At 41.9% G+C, this 20,264-nt stretch overlaps 1 protein-coding gene across 3 annotated transcripts in view; it reads right to left on the reverse strand.

Moving 5' to 3' along the window:
• Positions 1 to 20,264, reverse strand: part of LOC114143667 (multiple epidermal growth factor-like domains protein 11) — a 90,930-nt gene that overhangs the window by 11,567 nt on the left and 59,099 nt on the right. For all 3 annotated transcript variants that reach the window (XM_028015938.1, XM_028015936.1, XM_028015935.1), the window contains exons 8-15: positions 19,732 to 19,868; positions 15,607 to 15,819; positions 14,376 to 14,550; positions 9,167 to 9,287; positions 7,792 to 7,955; positions 7,308 to 7,410; positions 3,786 to 3,932; positions 2,438 to 2,572 (exon numbers count right to left, since the gene is read on the reverse strand). In XM_028015938.1, coding sequence (XP_027871739.1) covers positions 2,438 to 2,572; positions 3,786 to 3,932; positions 7,308 to 7,410; positions 7,792 to 7,955; positions 9,167 to 9,287; positions 14,376 to 14,550; positions 15,607 to 15,819; positions 19,732 to 19,868 — 1,195 coding nt within the window. The remainder of the gene's footprint in view (positions 1 to 2,437; positions 2,573 to 3,785; positions 3,933 to 7,307; positions 7,411 to 7,791; positions 7,956 to 9,166; positions 9,288 to 14,375; positions 14,551 to 15,606; positions 15,820 to 19,731; positions 19,869 to 20,264) is intronic.

The following is a 20,264-nucleotide window of genomic DNA, read 5'->3' on the forward strand; positions in this document are numbered from 1 at the left end:
GCCAGAGAGGAATAAAGAGGATATAAAGTGAACCCAGTGCTGAGCCCTGCGGGATCCCAACCCCTTCAGGAATTCACTTCTTTAGAACCAAACAGCTTGGAGACGCAAAGCGGACCTGCAGTTCTGTGTTTACTCAGTAATCAGCTGGAAAGTTTGTCTCGGTGGGAATGAAGCCGTTTCTGGTTCAGTGACATGAAGGAGAATCAGCTTCAAATCTCTGATTTTAGTCAGAGTGAAGATCGGAACCGAACCGCCGGGCATCAGCGGAGAATAAACCGCCTTCCTGCCGCCGGCTAGGAACCTCAACCTGGTTCCTCTGGATCGGCTTCCTGTGCAGAACCTCTGGGTCTGGCAGTGATGCCAACCCGGTTCAAGCTGAGCTAACGGCGCCGATCCGGTTAATTAAAGCTCCTGATCAAACTCTGGATGCTGAAAGAGCTTCGACTCAGAGTTTAGCGTCGCTCACTGCTGAGGACATCCTGACCGCCGCTTACACTTCCTGTTCACCGGCAGCCGGGTCAGGCAGAACCAGAACCAGGACAGCATCAGAAACCGTCACTCTGCAGGCCTTGGGCAGCAGAGCAAAGGTCAAAGGTCACACTCAAACCGGCCTGTCAGCAAAACAAATGTTCCTGGATGATAAATTGGACCAAAAGTTATTTCTATAAACAATTTATAGACCTAGAGTTATAGATCTAGAGTTATGGACATACAGTTATAGACCTGGACTTATAGATCTAGACTTATAGACCTAGAGTTATAGATCTAGAGTTTTAGATCCAGAGTTATAGATATACAGTTATAGACCTAGGGTTATAGATCTTTGGGTTTGGACATTCACAGCCACATAAAGACGGTTACAAAGTCGGCCTTCCATCAGCTCAGAACATTAAAGATCTGCTGCTGCTGGATGAGCCATCCGGACCTCCCAGGTCTTCTGGTTCTGGTCTGCATCAACAGAACCAGAACCAGACATGGTTCCTTTATTTTCCTTTGAATCAAAACGTTTGAATAAATGGATATTGACCAACATTCTGATGCGTTTAAAGTTCTGGTTCTGGTTTTCAGAACTGCTGACTGCACGGCGTGTTTATGATGCTTTCATGTTGCTGAAATGGGCAACAGAAATAAACCTGTAAAAATGTATTTCGCTATAAATTTGCTGCTGATGTTGAACATCTGTTCTGCAGTGGTGATGATGAGGAGCTGGGCCTTCGTCCCGGTTCCTTAATAAGCCTCAGACTGAAGCCGCTGTGAGCTGCTCATGTTAATTGGCAATAATCAAAAAAAGGCCCAGAGCGCATGAATTTATCATCAGGCTCGTCAGACTCCACAGTATCTGCGTCTCAATATTTTATTAGTGTAACTGAATATAAAAGAGGAATATTACATCCCGGAGCATCGGGAAGTTCGTTTCTACCAAACAAGCCGGAGACGAGATTTTTCTGCTTTCTGGAGAAATAAAAACACATTTTCCACCTGAACTTTCAGCCTTTTGTCTCCAAAACACAAAAACTCAGATTAAAAACATGAATCAAAAAACCGGCTGCGTTTTACGGGCTTTCATGATTTTCTAGTCAAAGTTTAACGAGGAAAAACCACATTTCCTCTCCGATTACAGGAAGACTGGAGTTGTACAAACTGACTGTAGATTCTTCATCGTTGAACTGAATGTTTCATTCGGTTGAAGGAGGTCAAAGGTCATCCTGCTCAGATAGTAACAGAACCCAAATGAATGAAATTAGATTTTAAATAAATATGAATCAGGTCTGAAGGGAGGGATTCCCAGATGCAGAAAGTTTCCTGGAAGACGTGGAAATGGCTCGCAGCAGGAGAACAAACTCAAAGCCGCAGACCAGGGGAGGTCAAACGGTGGCGCCGGGCCACATGTGGTCCTCAACTGCTGCTATTTAAGAAATCAGGATCAATTCAAACTCCAAACATAAAGCAACTTTAAAAATAAAACAGTAACGTCTCTGGGTTGTGTGAACGTCCATCAGGACCGACGCCTGCAGCTCCACCAGCAGAAAGCGCCGAGATTTTCACATGTTGACTTTTTAGCTGCAGATTCGTCCTTTGCTACAGACAATCACCAAGGCAACTGCACTTTAAAATGTTGATTTTCTTATCTAAAAATATAGTGAGTAATTTGTTAATTTGTAATTTTTGAAAGGCTGAAGAGGCGCAATAAAAAAATCAGCAGAATGTGGTCATCAGATCAACTGATCAATCATATGTGATTAATTGTCAGATTAATTGATTAATTATATGTGATTAATCGTTAGATTAATTGATTAATCATATGTGATTAATCGTCAGATCAACTGATTAATCATATGTGATTAATCGTTAGATTAATTGATTAATCGTCAGATGCTGTTTGGGGTTTTTCTGGGAAGCGGTGAGTCCGGTTTGCGGGATGAAGCCGAGGACTGACCTTGGTTGCAGAGGGAGCCGAAGAATCCGCTGAGGCAGTCGCAGCGTCCGGTGACGTGGTGGCAGGGCGCGTCGCTGTGGACGCACTGAGGACACGGCTGGCTGCAGCGCAGGCCGTAGGACCCTGGGGAGCAGGCTGCCGAGGAAGCACAGAACAGCTGATCTGACGGATCGACGTCCTGCTGCTGGAGGGTCTCAGGTTCTGGTTCCAGCTCTGACCCAGACTCATTTGTCAAGCTTTTAATTTGCTGTAATTGATGTTGGTCTAAGTGGCAGGCTGCTCTCCTGCCTCCCTCACGCTTCTGCTTCCTCCTAATTAAGATAATTACTTCAACTGTGAACTGAGGAGCTTTAAATCTCCCACTGTGATCCACAGAGATCCAGATCCACCAGAACCGTTCTGCAGCCAGGAGCCAACAGGAAGGAGCAGAACACCTGGACTAGACAGGAAGCTAACAGGAAGGAGCAGAACACCTGGACCAGACAGGAAGCTAACAGGAAGGAGCAGAACACCAGGACCAGACAGGAAGCTAACAGGAAGGAGCAGAACACCTGGACCAGACAGGAAGCTAACAGGAAGGAGCAGAACATCTGGACCAGACAGGAAGCTAACAGGAAGGAGCAGAACATCTGGACCAGAAAGGAAGCTAACAGGAAGGAGCAGAACATCTGGACCAGAAAGGAAGCTAACAGGAAGGAGCAGAACATCTGGACCAGAAAGGAAGCTAACAGGAAGGAGCAGAACATCTGGACCAGACAGGAAGCTAACAGGAAGGAGCAGAACATCTGGACCAGAAAGGAAGCTAACAGGAAGGAGCAGAACATCTGGACCAGACAGGAAGCTAACAGGAAGGAGCAGAACATCTGGACCAGACAGGAAGCGAACAGGAAGGAGCAGAACAAAAATTTCTTTTGGATCAAATCAGGATAAATTTTGATCTAAATTTTCTTCCTGCTCAATTCTAGGAAAGATTTTGCTGAAATATAGGATTTAGATACAAACATCTTAAATAAAATTCATATTCAATGACAAAAATAAATAAAAACCTTCAAAAATAAATAAAGTCAAATAAAAAATAAAATAAGGTAAAAACGTAAAAATAAAATAAATAATTATGAATAAATAAAAAATAAATATAGGTTTGAAAATAACAAGAAAATAAAAATAGGATACAAGAAATAAGGTTAAATATAAAAATATGACTATAAAATAGGTTAAAAAATAAAATGAAGAGAAACAATAAAATAAATAAAAATAAGGGAAAATAAATAATAAAAATGCAGAAAATGTAAATAAAAATGAGTTAAATAAAGTAAAACAGCATCAATAAAAGCTGCAGCCTGTTTACTTCTCCTGCAGTTGGTGCCGCGGAATCCTGCAGCACAAACGCAGCCGCCGTCCTCCGGGCCGCAGGAGCCTCCGTTCTCACAGGAGCAGCTGGAGGAGCAGTTTGGCCCCCAGAGGCCCTCAGGGCACACGCTGTCACAGTGGACGCCTGCAGGAGTAAAACATGGTCCACTAAAGAGGTTCTGGTTCTGATCGGTGTCAAACTGTGGCGGCTCGGCCCGGTTCTGATCCGTTTCATCTCCACTGCAGAATTCCTTCTGTTGTTCAGGAGCCATTAAAGGCCGAAACAAACCAACACCGAGCCGCGGATCAATCCGCCGCTGAAAATAGTCCTGAATCGCGCCGCCGCCGGAGGAGCGTTGATGGAAAGTCCACTCAGCGGCTGAGTCACACGGAGCCGACGGATGCAACCATTCGGGCCCTTAATGGGAGGAATGGGAGTGGGAAATCATTTTTTAATGGGGCTACAGGAATACGGTAAAAGAAGCGGCTCATTTTTAACGCGCGCGCCTTTAATGGCTGCAGGACCAGAGAAACCACGGCGGCCATTTTTCATTTGGATTTATCACAGATTAGTTCAGTTAAGGAGAACAACATTCTGAATCTTTAATGGGAAAAACAGAAAATAGAATCAAAGGTTGTAAAAGTGACTGTCCTCGTTTAGCTGGAGCTCTTTCAGAACCGGTCCGATAAATTCCTTCAGGAATCAGAACCATTCGATTCCCCAAAGCGTTTTTTATGAACCACATCTGGTAAAACAGTCTCAACATCTGGAACTTTTTATCTGCTGTGGCTTCAAAACGTTTTCACACCCCGACCTGAAACTTCTGCGTTTCTCCTGGGATCTTATGTGACAAACCAGAACATCCGTCTTCTGACCAACTCTGACCAACTCTGACCAGTTTCCTCTTCCTGCTAAAGAAAAGTTTCCCCACAGCCTGACGCTGATGACGCGGAGCTGAAGATAAACCTCTGGACTCATTTCGTTTTTTATCAAATTCTCAGGAAAACCAAACTGAGTTCCACTGACTGGAACTGTGCAAAGGGAAATTACGAAAATAAATCTGCTTGTGTGATTTTAAGTTTGTTTTTTATTTAATGGAAAACTGCAGTTGCAAAATTACAGTTTTGTGCACATTTGAGATGGAAACGCAGTTCATCAAACGGAGGATTCACAAATCTAATCTTGGCTTCGTATTTAAAAATGTGGAAAAGATACTTTATTGTCTCAGACCAAAACATCTGGGACTGTTGGGCCTGTGAAGCTCGGTGGTGGAGGTATGATGGTTTGGGCTGCTGGATCAGAAAGTTGACTGAGTTATAATTATAGAAATGAAATATTCCTCAGTGTGAGTCAATCTTCTTTTGTTTGACTTTGGGTGAAAATGATCCAGATCTAAATATTTTGCAGTAACTTTGGGTTTTGTTCTCCCTGCAGTGTCTCCGTCTTTCATCAGCCTTACATCGACTGCGCCGCGTCTCTCCGCGCCCCTGGAGGCAGGAACAAAAGCCGGTTGCGCAGGCCGGATCAGAGCCGCCGCCGCCGCCGCCACCGCCGCCGCCGCCGCCGCCGCTCACCGGGGGACGGCGCCCAGGAGACTCCGCCCACATCCGGTCAGATGGTTCACCAGCAGAAAGGAGGCGCCGCTCGCTACAAAACCCCGGGGCTGAAGCCGTTACGTCTGCTTCCTCATGTTTCAACATCAGGACACTGAAATATTCCTCAAGTTTTCCAGAACATTCACCAGGAAAGCAGAACTGAAGTTTCTGACCCGGTTCAGGTCAAAAACTCTGGATCTGGACCGACAGACCCAGAGAAAGATTTTCAGTTTTTCATCATTTGAACTTTGAACTGCCTTACTGCTGAAATGTGCTATAGAAATCAACTGGACTGATTGATTTGTTAATTGATTGATTGATTGACTGATTGATTGATTTGTTAATTGATTGATTGGTTGATTGATTTGTTAATTGATTGATTGACTGATTGATTTGTTAATTGATTGACTGATTGATTGATTGATTTGTTAATTGATTGATTGATTGATTTGTTAATTGATTGACTGACTGATTGATTGATTGATTCTTCCACATGTTCTGCCACTTAAAATCTGATGAAATGGAAATAAAGTTTGTCTATCATAATCTTTCCTCCTGTGTTTTTCTTCGTTATAAATCAGGTGTGTGCTGCTGGTTTGAACTTTGACCTGAACAGTTTAATGTCTTCTTTCCTGATTGGCCCCTGCAGCAGCTCTCAGTTCCTCTGCTGAGCCGGAGGATCCAGGCTGAACCGTTTGTGAAGTTATTGACGATAACTCGGCCGTCAGACTCGTTCCAGCCTGAATCTCCATCAGGTTTTGAATGATTGGTTTTGAATGTTCGTGTGTCGCATCGATCTGTTGTCTCCTCTCTCTAACGTTTCTCTCCCTGCTGGGATGAATTTTCCTCCACATCAGCAAGAAAAACATTATCCGAGAAAATAAATGGTGAGACAATTATCCGATGAAATCATCCGTTTCCTCCAGATTGTGCAGCAAAATGTTTGGCAGATCCGACTCGTCCTCTACCGACTCCGGTCATCAGAAGAGCTGCTTATTGTTTATTTACACAGAGCATCGCTTTCATAATCTGATCTAACTGATCTAATCACACGGAGGACCTGAGAGGAAGAAGTAAACATATCCGAGTTCATAAAAAAGATTCATTTTGATTAAAAATGCAGAACTTTCTGTTTTTATTGAGCGCACCGGAATAAGAGCCACAGTTTGAAGAAAAGAAGGAAAACGACAAACAGGCTGCAGGTTTTTCTCCTTTGAGTTTTTTTAAAAGAAATGTTTTACTATAAGGATTTGATTTTTAATTTTCTCCCTAACTTTATTATTGACATAGATGTGGAATCATTTTTTAATGTTCCTTTGTGTCAAAACGAGGGCTGGACGATATATCACACCACCAGCGTTTCATATCAGTCGATTTTGATGATAATTGAATCGTTTTTTGTTTCAAATGTCTGAAATATTGCCAAACTGGAGTTATGTTTTTCCTGCTTTATCCAAAGTTTCATTCCATGTTGTTTTTGTTTTTAAGCAGTTATGAGACATGATGGAGAAACTTGAAACTGCTGCTGTGCCAGTAACTCAACACGTTGTTGCTAGGCAACCAAGGAGTGAGTGAGTTGATGCCACCAACCTAACTTAGCTGGTAATGAGTGATGGAGCAGCTAAAGCTTTTCCTCTGCCTACATCTCCCAGAATGCTGTGTGGTTCTGGGTCAGTGGATATTCTGATTGAATATTGGATATTCTATCAGATGTAATATTTATTGATATTGATCGCGTGTTTATCATAATTGTTATTGTTAATGGTTTATTGTCCGTCAAAAAACTTGGTTTGTTTAGTTTTGTTTACATGGCGGCTAAATGTGACTGGGCGCTAACGCTAGCTAAAAATGAGAAACCGATTTTTAAACGGTTAAATTTCAATCGAATCGTTTGCTAAAAGTCTGACTTTCTGCCAGAACTCACCGGTCCAGCCTGCGAGGCAGCGGCAGGTTCCTGTCAGCGGGTTGCAGCCGTCGGTATGGAGACAGTCGCATCTCTCCCTGCAGTCCAACCCGTAGGACCCGTCCTGCGAGCAGAACCAGGACCATACGATGAAAAAGGTCCAGAACCAACCAGAACCTGCTCAGCTTCATTCATTCAGACTCAAACGCTTCAGGTTTTTTATATTTTTAAAATTCAAACGTAAAGAGTTCCAACAGGTCTGAGCCGCCATCTTGGTAGGCAAATGCAGCACCAGCATGGATGAACCACAACTTCCAGAACAAGTAAAGAAAGGACATTAACACTCCTGACCGACGTGAAAGAGAAAGATCAACCAAATCGTTGCTGTCAGGATCAGCCTGTAGCTTGTCTATTGTTGTCATAGCAACTCCTTAACAACTGTTAGTTACAGCTACCTACCAAGATGGCTGACAGCTCATCACATGAGAAGGATGTTCAGACTTACAGGACAGAGGGCGTCGCAGTATTCGCCCCTCCAGCCCGGTGAGCAGGTGCAGGAGCCGTTGACGGGGTCGCAGGCCGCCTCGTTGGCGCATTGACACGTCTGGTTGCAGCTGGAGCCCCAGGAGCCGCTGGAGCAGGGGATGGAGCAGTCCACACCCTGCCAGCCTGGGGAGCGGAGACAGAGGCGCCCATCAGGGAACGTCAGGGAACGGGTACCTCAGCAGTAGAATCAAGGCTGCAACGTTACTATTCACTCTAAAAACAATCAGTTATTCCTGCAAATATTCCTGAATGAGATCATGGAACAAACTGGGAGCAACAAGCCGGAAAAATGGGAGAAAATCTGATTTATCCTCAATTTAATGCCACAGAAAACAGCAAGATCAGCAAAACAAATCTAAAACAGGACAAACATTAAAAACAGTTTGGAAGAATTCATGTCTGATGTGAGTTTTGTCTTGTTTCTTGTTTTTGTTATTTTGTTCCAGCTTTGTCTGCGTTTTTTACTTGGATGTGGAAAAGATAAAAATGACCAAAATAAACAATAATATGAATCTAATATTAAAATCATTTATTTACTTTGACCTCTACCTTTTAAACCAACAACTCAACTTCCTTTATGTTACTTTTCGTCTGTTTATTAATGCTTTTGCTTCTGAAGTTAAAATAATTTATTTCAAATATGAAAAACAAAATAGGGTTAAAGACTCTGTGTGTAGCTTTAAACCAGAAACTAAACTAGAAAGAAGTGAAATCTGATGATTTAGTGAAACAAATTCTGGTTGTTTCTCACTTGGTTTTGTGTCAGATTAGCTCTTTGACTTGTGGCCTAGTCAAAGCATGAACTTAAGCATGCTGTTCTTGCTGGAAAACCCTCCAGTGTGTCTAATTTAATCATTTCAGCAGAGCAGAGCGGGGTCAAAGTTCATCCACAGATGTTACCAGTAGCCAGCAGGTTCTCTCTGGTTCTGGTGTCGGTTTAAAATCCGACCAGCTTTTCTCTCTTTGTTTACATTCAGCATCAGAATCTACATTTATTTATTATTCATAAATTTATCAAGCTGGTTTTTGATCACTGATGTTTTCTTCTAGTGTCTCTGTTTTCTGCAAAACTTCTGCAGTGAGATGTAACTGGACCAAAAGCAGGCCAGAACCAGAACCCCTTTAATTACCTTTGTTCCCTACGCAGAATCTGAGCCACATTAATATTTAAACAGCCAGATATTAAAAGACAGAAACACAGAACTTAATGAAAAGTTCTGGACAACATTGGAGCTGGAACTTGGTGCAGGAGGCCGCATTATTATTACAGAAACATGTTAGCGTGAAGAACCCGGCCGTTTGGACCAGAACCTGGAGGGAAACCGGAGCCCAACCTTCTGTGCAGATGCAGGAGCCGTCCACATGCGAGCAGGACGCCTCGTTGCGGCAGCAGCATGCGGCGGAGCAGTTGGAGCCGTACAGACCCGGAGGACAGCTGATGGAGCAGTCGTCTCCCTGACAACAGAAACAAGTTTATTAGTTCCAAACATTTCAGCAACAAGGCTCTTTACGTCACAAAATCATCAATAATTAGGAAATAAAGATAACATTTTGTCAAATGAATCATTAAAATGATCAGCCAAACGTCAGATATGCTGGTCAATGTTCCACTGGCCACGTTTCCATAGAAACGCAAAAATTCATGTGACGAAAATAAATTCACTTATGGAAACAATTTCGAAAACCCCCGACGTTTTCCAGCCGAATCTAGACACAACTGTTTTGCCTCACACGAGTCACATGATCAACAGCAGGATGTTACTACAGCCGGAAACCACAAAGAAGACAACAGGAAGTAGTCTTCTTCGTGGTTTGTAGGTTTTTGCTGACAATGTGCAGCTGGCTCCACCAGAGCGTCACAATTCATTCCAACCTGTTGAATCCATAACTGTTCTGTAAAATGGCCGACTACAATTTCCCCAAAACACCAAGCAGCTCCCAAGTGGGCGGGGCTTGTTGCACCGACGTCTCCTCTGATTGGCTGACAGATGATGAGCTGACTCCACATCGTTCCTCTTCAGCTTTGTTTCTGTTCACCTGGAGAAAGTTTTGGCATCCAACACATTGACAGAAACGCCGAGACGCAACCAGACAGTTCAGGATGGAAACTTCGTCAGAGTTTTAGATTGACTGGTGGGGAGTTTCCTCCACCATCGTCTCTCAGTTAAAACCCATCCAGGCGCCTGGGAGTGTTTAGTTTGTTGGCTGTGATGTGATGCTGATGGCGGCTGATGGCGCCCTGCAGTGCCACGACGCGGCCGCGGCATCAGCCTCATTCCGGCTGCATTGATCAGCACCTTCATGGCATAAACTCTGTTAATTAAAGCTGCCTGCTTCCAACCTGCTACCTTTAAATTACTATTAATCTAATATTCACAAAGCCGTCCGCGCGCAGGAGAGGACTTATTAAAAAGTTGGTGAATTAAGGACTTTATAAAAACTTTGGTTATAAATAACCTGCATGGACTTAATAATTAAAGCCATCAAGGGACGACAGGTGACCTCCGCTGCAATAATTACAGACGGATCGATAGATCCTGATATTTATCATCTAATCAGGACTTTTCACTGTTTCACCAGGAAACAAATTAAACCCAGAGATTTCTGGGTAATAAATAAGTTGATATTTTAACGCTGTTTATCTTTTAATTAAAGAGCAGCAGAAGTGAAAACGCGTCCAGCTCGTCTGTCTGCAGTTTATTGTGTCTCGCTGATGGATGTCCACCTGCAGAGGCTGCAGGATGTTTCTGAAAGGTGCGGCAGGTTAATGAGGACGTCCGTCAGTTCGCCTGAAAATCTGAGGAAAACATCATTAAATTAAACGCCGGACAGAGACGAACGACGGAGCGTCAGAGCCAGGCTGAGAGGAAACTGTTTTATGAGGAAGTACAAGAATAAAGTCATAATATTAGCAGAACAAAAACACTTTCACCGGAAGAAAGTCATAAAATTACTAGAAAAAAAGTCGTTTTAATGGGAGTTAATGTTCAACGTGTTAAAAGATGAAATATTTCCTAATTTTTAAAATTGTTACCAAAGAATAACTTCACAAAATGCTCAAGGTTTCTCATTACTACTTCATTCTACTGATATTATGACTTTATTCTGGTAATATGAGTTGATTCGTTTAGTATTATAATAATTTTCTTGAATTAGCATGAATTTGTGCTCTCATGCTAATGTTAGCATAGCATTTGCAGAAACTGCCCTGATTGAAGACACTGCAACAGAAAAATGAAATGTTAGACCTTTGTTGACTCCTATATTTGTCTAGACACAAAAACAATAAAGTTTCTTATTGTTTAATTTTATTAAATCTACTCTAATGTAGAATCAGCCTCAACTTTAGCTTCTTATTCCTTCCTAAATAACTCGGATCAATAGGACTGAAACATGTTGGTCCAGAAATCGCAAAGCAAGAACAGGATGTAAATCTTGTCAGTTTTAATTAAATTCTGTTTTTTCTCTGACTTTAAACTCCTGGCAAATAAATGCTGAAAATATTTATTTCCACTTAAAAACTAATCAATTGGCAAATTAAATTCAAGCAAAGGTTAGAGAGAAGCCGACCTTCCTGAGGGATCAAAGTTCTGCGATTCGTTAAAGGCGGAGACATTTAGACGAAGCTTTGCTCCACTTCAGAGGCAGAATGAAGGAGCTAACAAGGCGTCTGCTGACGGAGGAACAGAGTCTGGACCTCCGGTCAGAGGCGGCCATGTTTACAGGTATCGACCCGACCGTCCGACCTGGTGACAATACTCCAAATAAATCCTGTTTAAAGCCGGTTCCTCATCCACAGCGGCAGCTTCCAGCGCTCCATCAATTCTCTGTGAATCAATAACTCTGATAAACCAAACACACATTCATCTGCAGCACCGTCCTGCTTTCATCTGCTCAAATCTCTGATGTTCTCGGCCCAATTAGAAAAGCTGCGGCGGCCTCTGTCTGGCCGGATCAGGCGGCGCCGCAGGCGGCCAGGGGCCCCGGAGGGCCACACACACTCAAAACTAACCCTGCAATCACTTCACAGCTTTTCACTGAACGTCGGAAACGCAAAATAAAAAGCTCAATGTGATTCAGCCAACAGTTAACATAAATAAACTTTAGTGTTTTATTAGGATTTTATGCAACAGAACATGAAAATAATTTAACTAAAAATGATTCATGGTTTTAATTTTTACAAACGGGACAACATGTAAGAATGAACATTTATAAGTAAATAAAATGTTCATTTGTGTGTAAATAATTTCCCTCCTGGTGTTAAAACACATAATAAAAAACAATTACTGGATAAAAAATGTATGAAACAACCATAAAACTCACACGTTTACATATAATCACGGTTTCCAAGAGCCAGTTTTTAAAATGTTTTCTGCATGAAAGGAGAAGTGAATGATGTTGCTCTGAATTATGTTCCAGGAGGAAGTAGCTTCATCCAAGCAGCTAAACGGCTTTGAAGCATCAACTTCCAACAACAGAAATATTTATTATTTTTAATCTGTTCTTCAACCATCAGATTGGAGCAAAGTGTTAATCTGTCCGGTCAGCTGCTTTAGAAACGTGGACTGTGGATGCTAACATTAGCATTAACTGCTACATGTTTAGCATTGAGATGCTATTTTAAGCTAGGCTAACTCCTTAGTGTTTCCAGCGTCCAATCAGATAGTTTAGAAGCAGAAATTAACTTTTTACATTCAGAACAAAGTAGAATGTAAAAATGTGCAATAAAGTCACAGTTCAGTTTGTAGAGCTAAAAATAAATCCAAAGTTTTATTCTTTTATTAAAAATCTAACCTAATTCATAGACTTTGGCATCATAAACACAAACTATCTTGTTCATTTTGTGGCTCTAAACTGATTTAGTTGATTTGGACTGAAGGTAGAAAAAAGTCATTGACTGGATTTGATCACGGTTTGAATTTTCTGGACCATCTGATGATATTAAAATATCTGTAATTAATTAATAAGAGTTTCGGCTCCAGTGGAAACCCGGCTGATCGCATGGAGTCGATAACTTTACGGAAACCTCTCCTCCTGAATGACAGCGCAGCCACAGCAGACACACCTGCTCTCCAACTCGGCTCTTCTCAGGGAACGAACGGGAGCCGTGCTTCTTAACAGAACAGATGAACCTAAACTAAACAACGGAAATTATTTTAATATTTTAAAGAAAAATCCGTATTCTCTGTCCTCTGAAGGAGATTTAAAGCTGAACATGTTTTCTGAAAGCTCCCAGGTTGGATTTTTCTTCCTCTCGTTACTCTGACCTACATCCCAGCTGCACACCTGCAGCTCCAAGTCCTGCCGAGTCAGCAGGTCTGCCAGCTGCACGCATTCCCTGCACCTGCATGCGAACGCGCCGGTCAGGAAGCAGCGCTCCATTCTTCACAGCAGAGACGCAGCTCCCGTGTTTCTGAGGAAATCCCTTTGATTTGTTGCAGCCGTTTGCTGCGATCGGACCGGCGGCTGACGCAATCCGGTGAGACGCGGAGCGTCTGACAGGCGTTCATTAGGCCGGGTCGAGTCAACAGCAACGCATCAAAGACGGCCGCGTCCGCCGAGAAGAAAGGAAACTTTTCCTCCCTTCATTATTTATCGCCTCATCAACTAATGACGGCTGAAGTTAAGAGCAGAATTTGGTCAATTACACAGAGTTAAAAGTTGATCTGATGCATTATGGGTAAGCAATAAAAAGCTTTTCTGAACATCTAAATAAGCAGAAAACAAAGCAAATGAAACTTTGTTGGTTTTACAGCTTTCAAGATCAAACAAATCACAAATGTCTTCACAATAATGCATAAAACACCAAGAGAAATTATTAAGAAGCAGATGATAAAAAGATGTTTTAAACTTCAACCCTTCAAACCTCAGGAACTGTTCGGTTTATTTTAAATGATCTGGATCAAAATAAATCTGAAACTAAGACTCTTTCTACTGAGTGAAAGTAAATCAATGTGGCAAAACCCGGAAGATAAAAAATGTAATTTCTGCCTTAAAAATGCACTTTATGAATATTTCTTTAAAAATATTCAGTTTCAATCTGGAGATTCTAGAAAGTCACAGATCAGGTTCTGACCGTTTACTGGACCGAGACAAAGAGAATCGTAGAGGCCTGGAGAGGTGTTACACTGTAAAACATGGGAACGTGATTTAACTGGAAAAATAAAGTCAACTCAAAAATAATTTAGGTTTTAACTCAGAAATTTCATAAAGTTGATTTAAGAACAAGATACAAGGTATCAAAACCTGTTTTCTAAAGCTCACTAATCTTCCATTTAACTTAATACTGTAATTAAAAAACTAAATTAAAACACATAATATTGTTCCTGTAAAAGAAATGATGAAGACGATGAATCATTATGGACTCATTCATGCTGCTCTGAAACCCACTGACGTTTGTGAGTTTGATGAAATTAAAAGGGTGTGAATATTTCTGAAATATTGTAATGAAACCTTCAGCAGATGATGGACGTAAAATCCAGGATCCATGTTTTTATTTGTCAGGTCAGCCATTTTGAACCCGTGTCGTGTTTGTTTACTCACGATGAAGCCCGGCGCGCAGACGCAGGCTCCGCTGACGCCGTCGCAGTCGGCTCCGTTGGCGCAGCTGCACGGCTCCTTGCAGCCGTTGCCATAGTAACCAGCGGGGCAGGTCTCGTTGCAGTAAAGCCCCGCCCATCCGGCGGCGCAGGTGCACTCCCCCGACAGTGGGTGGCAGCTGGGGGGGCAACAGGGAAGAGGCTCTTAGACCAGGGCTGCACAAAGGTTTGGCCTTAAGGGCGACGACTGTGAAGCTAAAATTATCCGTGGGACAATAACAAACAAAAAGTTTGTATCTTTTGTTATGAAGATATAAAAACTATTCCAGTTCAGCTCACTTTATTTTGGTAAAAATAAAAAAATAACAATAAACAAACCCATAATTTACCAAAAAAGGAACAGGCTGAAGCCAAAGCGTAAATTTGACTACACTAAAAACAAATTAAATACGCAATATTTTGATGAAACTAGCAGAAATAATCAGTAAATAATTGTAGACGTTTTAGCTAAACTCCTTAGCTCAGCTAAAGAAGCACAAGTCGCTGCGTTTGTTTTTGAAACCTTATTATTTAGCCCAGTTTAAGTAAAAGTTACGGGATTGAATATAACAATTATTTTAGTCATCGATTAATTGATTGTTCTGGTGATTAAATGATTAATCACATAATAAATTGGCACATGCTACAGATTTCTTAATCTTTTTTTATACATTATTAGAAAAACATTAAAATATGCAAATATGCCTTTTTTAAATAAGAAAATTAATCATTTTTTGCCTAAAATGCAATAAAATTGAATATTTTTGTACGGTTGGGCTTAATTACTGCTTTGAGTGGCGTTTTTCAGTCTGTGCTCCAGTTAACGATTAATCGATTACTACGTTAGTCAAGGATTACTTAATTGATGGTTTCAGCCACACTATCAAATTAAAATGAAAGTAAAACCGTAATTGACTAAATATGAACAGTTTGTGCTACGTTTTCATTTTTCAGACTATTTCAATTTGCCTCATTTCACTTTAATTTCTTTTAAGCGCTTCGCCAGCAGCAGCCGGTGAAATAAAGTTCTACTTTTCTTGAATTGTGGACAAGGGCCGCACAGAATCTCTCCGAGGGCCACAAATGGCCCAAGGACCTCACTTTGGACATCCCAGCCTCAGCTGGTGCGTTCAGTAAAACCTCGTGTTTCCGTCCACAGAGGAAGCACGCTGAGTGGAATGTGTTGTTTGCCCCACCTGAGCGCGTTGTTGCCCTTGCAGGGGCAGATCTTGTCGCAGAGCAGCCCGTAGAGGCCGGCGGGGCAGAACCGGTCCTGGCAGCTGGGGCCCTTGAAGCCCTCGTTGCAGAGACACGCCCCGTTGATGTGGTAGCACCGGGCCCCGTTCAGGCAGTCACACTTATGGGCGCACTGCGGGCCGTACGTTCCCACGGGACATTCCTCCTGGCACCTGGACAGGAACAGGAAGTTACATCGTCCTGCTGCCATGGTTACCAGAAAACACAGTGACTGGTCGGTTTCACGGCAGGTTTCATTTTTAATCCAACTAAAGACTTTTCCGTCTTAAATAATCAGGTTTGCAATATTTGTTTACACTTTTTACATCTCGGTTTTATTAAATTCATTTATCTTAATTCATCCAACCTTAAAACACAAACTGAGCTTAATGAAAAAACAAGAAAATAAATAAAAATATACTAAAAATACTAAAAATAAAATAAGAAATTATTACAAGAAAAAAACTAAATAAAAAATAAAACAAAATACAACCAAAATAAGAAAAATAAATAATAATTATAATAATAATAATAATACAAATAATGAAAAGAAGACATAACAACAACCAAAAATAAAAAATAAAAGAAAAATATGCTTAAAAAATAATCAGATAAAACAACAACATGCAGCATAAAAAACTAAATAAAACATCAAATGTAATGGTAGAATTAAAATTAAATGAAAGGTATGAAAATAAATTAAAAGCTGAAGCTAAAATAAATTTTAAAAATATAAACAACAGTTTAAAAGAGAAAAATGCAACCTAAATATAGAAAAATTTAAATGTTGAAAAAAATTTAAGAAAATGAGAAAAAACTAAACAAAATAAAGAAGATTAAAAAATAAGAAAAATACTTAAGAAAAAAAGAAATACAACAATAATAAGAAATTAATAAATAAAAACTCAAATATCAAAAAGAAATAAAATAATATGAGAAATATAAAAAACACATTTAAGCAAAATGCTGAATTTAAAATCTTAAAAGTGAATAATTTCTTCATGTCTTTTGATATTTAATAAACAGAAACCAGTCCAAACCAGTGGAGGTCCAGTGTATGCCTAATGAATCAGATTATTGTTGATTTATTTAGTTTTCTGGAAATGAAAGCAGCTGTTTGCCTCCAGATGTTTCTGTTTCAGATTCTCGGTCACCGACGGCAACGCGTTTGACTTGCAGATGCCTCGTTGGGAGCTTTATTTGACACGGCGTTATTAAATGAATGGGGCCGACAAGGTGGGCGGCGCCGTAAATCCTCCTTTATGAAGGCTTTTATTGGAAGAGTTGCCGAGCAGCGTAAATCCAGCTGCAGGATCACGAGGAGGAAGACGTCTGCACTGCCGGGAAAACCTTTTGTTGTGTTTATTAGCCTGCACTCAGTGATATTAACGAGGTCCTGAAAATAATGGAAGCACCTGCCAGAGGAACATGACGGCAGATAATCAGTTAATGTTTTAATTCAACATTTAATTCAAGAGTCGGAATAAACTGGAGAAATCCTCCTGCTTTCTTCCAGAGTTCCTGATAAACTTTTAGGACTTCAACTGAAAATCCTCCGTTGATGGATTTGGTTGTAGGGACGGCAGCGCCACAGGGACGGGACTCAGACCTCAGACTCCCAGCACAGGTCAGACTCCAGTCACCCACAGAGAGACTCGGATGACTCAGCAGTAGTCAGGCGGATTAGAGAGGGTCCAGAAGTCGAGTCCAGAGAAGCTGAGGGAGTTTAGAGTCTAATCATCATCTCCTGCAGTGGCAGCATCAGAACCAGGGACTCAGGCTGTTTCCTCCTGTAAGACCCGGTTCTACTGGACCCAGAACTTCACCATCATTCTCTTTCTCTGAGTCAAACCAACCTGTTCCCCTCCTGGCCTGTGGGGGCGCTGCACCAAGAACCACTAAAGGAAACGACACAAAAACCTCTGAAGACACTGAAAGCAACTTCCTTCTTCACCAGATGGAAACAAGATGGAGGCATCAGATTTTAGTGTTGGAGGATTTCTCTTTAGTCTTTCGCTAAAGACCAGGAGCCATTTCTGCTGCTAGCGCTAGGCTAGCAGGTTAGCTTTGGTTGTATTTACCCAGAATGCCCTGCACTGTAGTCCACTTCCTGCTTGTGGAGCAGTCTCCGGTCCGCTTGGTGTTCACATTCAAACCAAACCAGAGTTCACTTCAACCGAACCCAGACTGAGGTCTGGAGGACCAGAGGTCAGAGGTCAATTAGCATTCACACCAACCGGACCGGACTTTGACTAGGCAGATGGACTGGAGTTGGATTAAGGTGGACTGAACAGAGCTGGAGGGAATGATGCCGCCTTAAAAAGCTCAACAACCAGATAGAAAGCTGGTTCTGTTCTGTGGTTCTTAGTATGAAAAACATTATGGACATGAAAGAGAGCGTCTTCAGTCAGAAGCGTCTGCAGACTCTGTCATACGGACTGCTACAGCAGCAGACATCAGCCTCAACAACGACAATTAAATCCCACTTATCCTTAATAAATGATTCTTTAAATTGAGTTTGTAACTGAATGAAGTTTTTTAGTACAGAAACATGAATAAACACTGAAAATCTAATTTTACACAAAAAGGAAAAAAAAGATAAAAATCTGAATATTTGAACAGATCTAAATAAATGTTAGGAGTGGGTTTTAAATGTAAAGAATAGTCCTTCAAACATTCATTTATTATTCAGAGACAGATGAATGACGCTGATGCTGAACAGTAAAACCAGCGCGGCGTCACTCTGCACGACACGGCGCCTGCTTCTCAGGAGGTCAACAGGCTCGGCGTTAAACCCTCAACCCCAAAGGCAGCAGAGTTTCTGAGCGGCTGATAGAGGCGGCCGAGTCCGGCCCGCTGCATTCTTCACACGTCCAGCAGCAGAAACCATTTAGAAACAGACAAATCACTCAATTAAAGCTGCGCGGCGAGGACTTCTGTTGGGCGTCACGTTTAAATCACGTCGCCTCTTATCTGGGCTAATTCCATTAGAACGCGGACGAGAGGAAGAGAAGGCAGCCTGGGAATTATTCCATGTAGGCTAATTCAGCTGTCTGGAGCCCGGATGGATGGAGGTAATTTGGCCGGAATGAGAATAATGACGGTGGTGGGGGGAGATGGGGGCCACAGGATGGAAGGGTTAAAGCTGGGGTGTCCAAACTGCGGGCCGGGGGCCATTTACAGCCCCCAGGCCGACTTTCTACGTCCTGATGCAGATGGAGACGTTTTATTTTTATCATTACAGACATTTCATGCCAAATAAAGTTGCTTATATCTGATGACTTCCACTCCAAAGCGGACTTTGGTGAACCAAATTCTGCTAAAATGGCTTCAGTGAAAAAAAGACTGAACCAATTCCAGCTTTTACTGCTGAGACAAAGAAATTCAATCCAGTCCAGAAGAATTTACAAAATGGATTACTTTTTTTTTAAATAAGGCAAATGGGCACACCCCTCGTTAAGCTTCGGATCTACACTGATTTACACGTCTTCTTCTTACTTTATGTAACGTAGAGGAAGTGGTGAAAAAATATGTACTGACGGGGGGGCGGGGTACATCTGCTAACCCGCTAACGCACTAATAGCAGGGCTAATTTCCCTTTAGCAGTCTAGCTAATTTTGAAAATGTTTAGCAAACTTAACTTCCCTTAATTTAGACAAATTCTAAAATGAATAAATTCATAAATGAACTAAATTAAACAGACAGTAGAGAACGAGATATAAACAAATACAATAGCTGTATTACAGTATAACGTAATTATTATGTCAAAGTTAAATTGTTGCTCAAGGGTCGCAGACTTTCAAGCAGAGATGCAGTTAGCGCTTTAGCATTAGCTTCCCCTAAACACAGTGATGGTGTAGCGCTTTAGCATTAGCTTCCCCTAAACACAGTGATGGTGTAGCGCTTTAGCATTAGCTTCCCCTAAACACAGTGATGGTGTAGCGCTATAGCATTAGCGCAAACCAACCTTTTAGTTGGCGGGCCCACCACTGCATATTGGATGCTCCTATTTTGTGGCGCAGGTAAGAATGTGATTTTTTTCCCCAGTTGGGACGCCAGGGGGCGCTACGCTGGACTTAGCTCACCTCTCTCCGATGTAGCCGGCGGTGCACTGACACACGCCGCTGATGTGGTCACACAGGCCTCCGTTCCGACACGCGCACTCCTCGGAGCAGTTGATGCCGAACCAGCCGAAGGGGCACGGCTGGGCGCACACCGGACCCTGAGGGGCGGAGCAGCGGGTCACAACAAACTCACATGTTCACTCACATATAAGCAAGGCTGGTTCACATGTTCTACTCTTTGCACATTTAATGGAAAATAAAGTATTTCATATGTATCTAGATGTATTCATAATTTGAGCCGAAACTCTGCTGACCGATGATATTTAACCAAAGTCACTAATTATTTGGCACAAGCTTAAATGATTTGTTTTTGGGTAATTCATTGTTAAACGGATCCAGCTGTTGGACGGATGGATCCACATCTGACTCTAGAAAACTTTGAGAGGAGATCCTGGTCCAATCCCTGACTGCAAGGCTTCCAGGTTCCAGGTTCCCAAACCATCATACCTCCACCACCGTGCTTGGCACATGGTTGTAAAGCATCCAGATGCAGC

This window comes from Xiphophorus couchianus, chromosome 4 (assembly GCF_001444195.1).
Source record: "Xiphophorus couchianus chromosome 4, X_couchianus-1.0, whole genome shotgun sequence".
Taxonomy (NCBI): domain Eukaryota; kingdom Metazoa; phylum Chordata; class Actinopteri; order Cyprinodontiformes; family Poeciliidae; genus Xiphophorus; species Xiphophorus couchianus.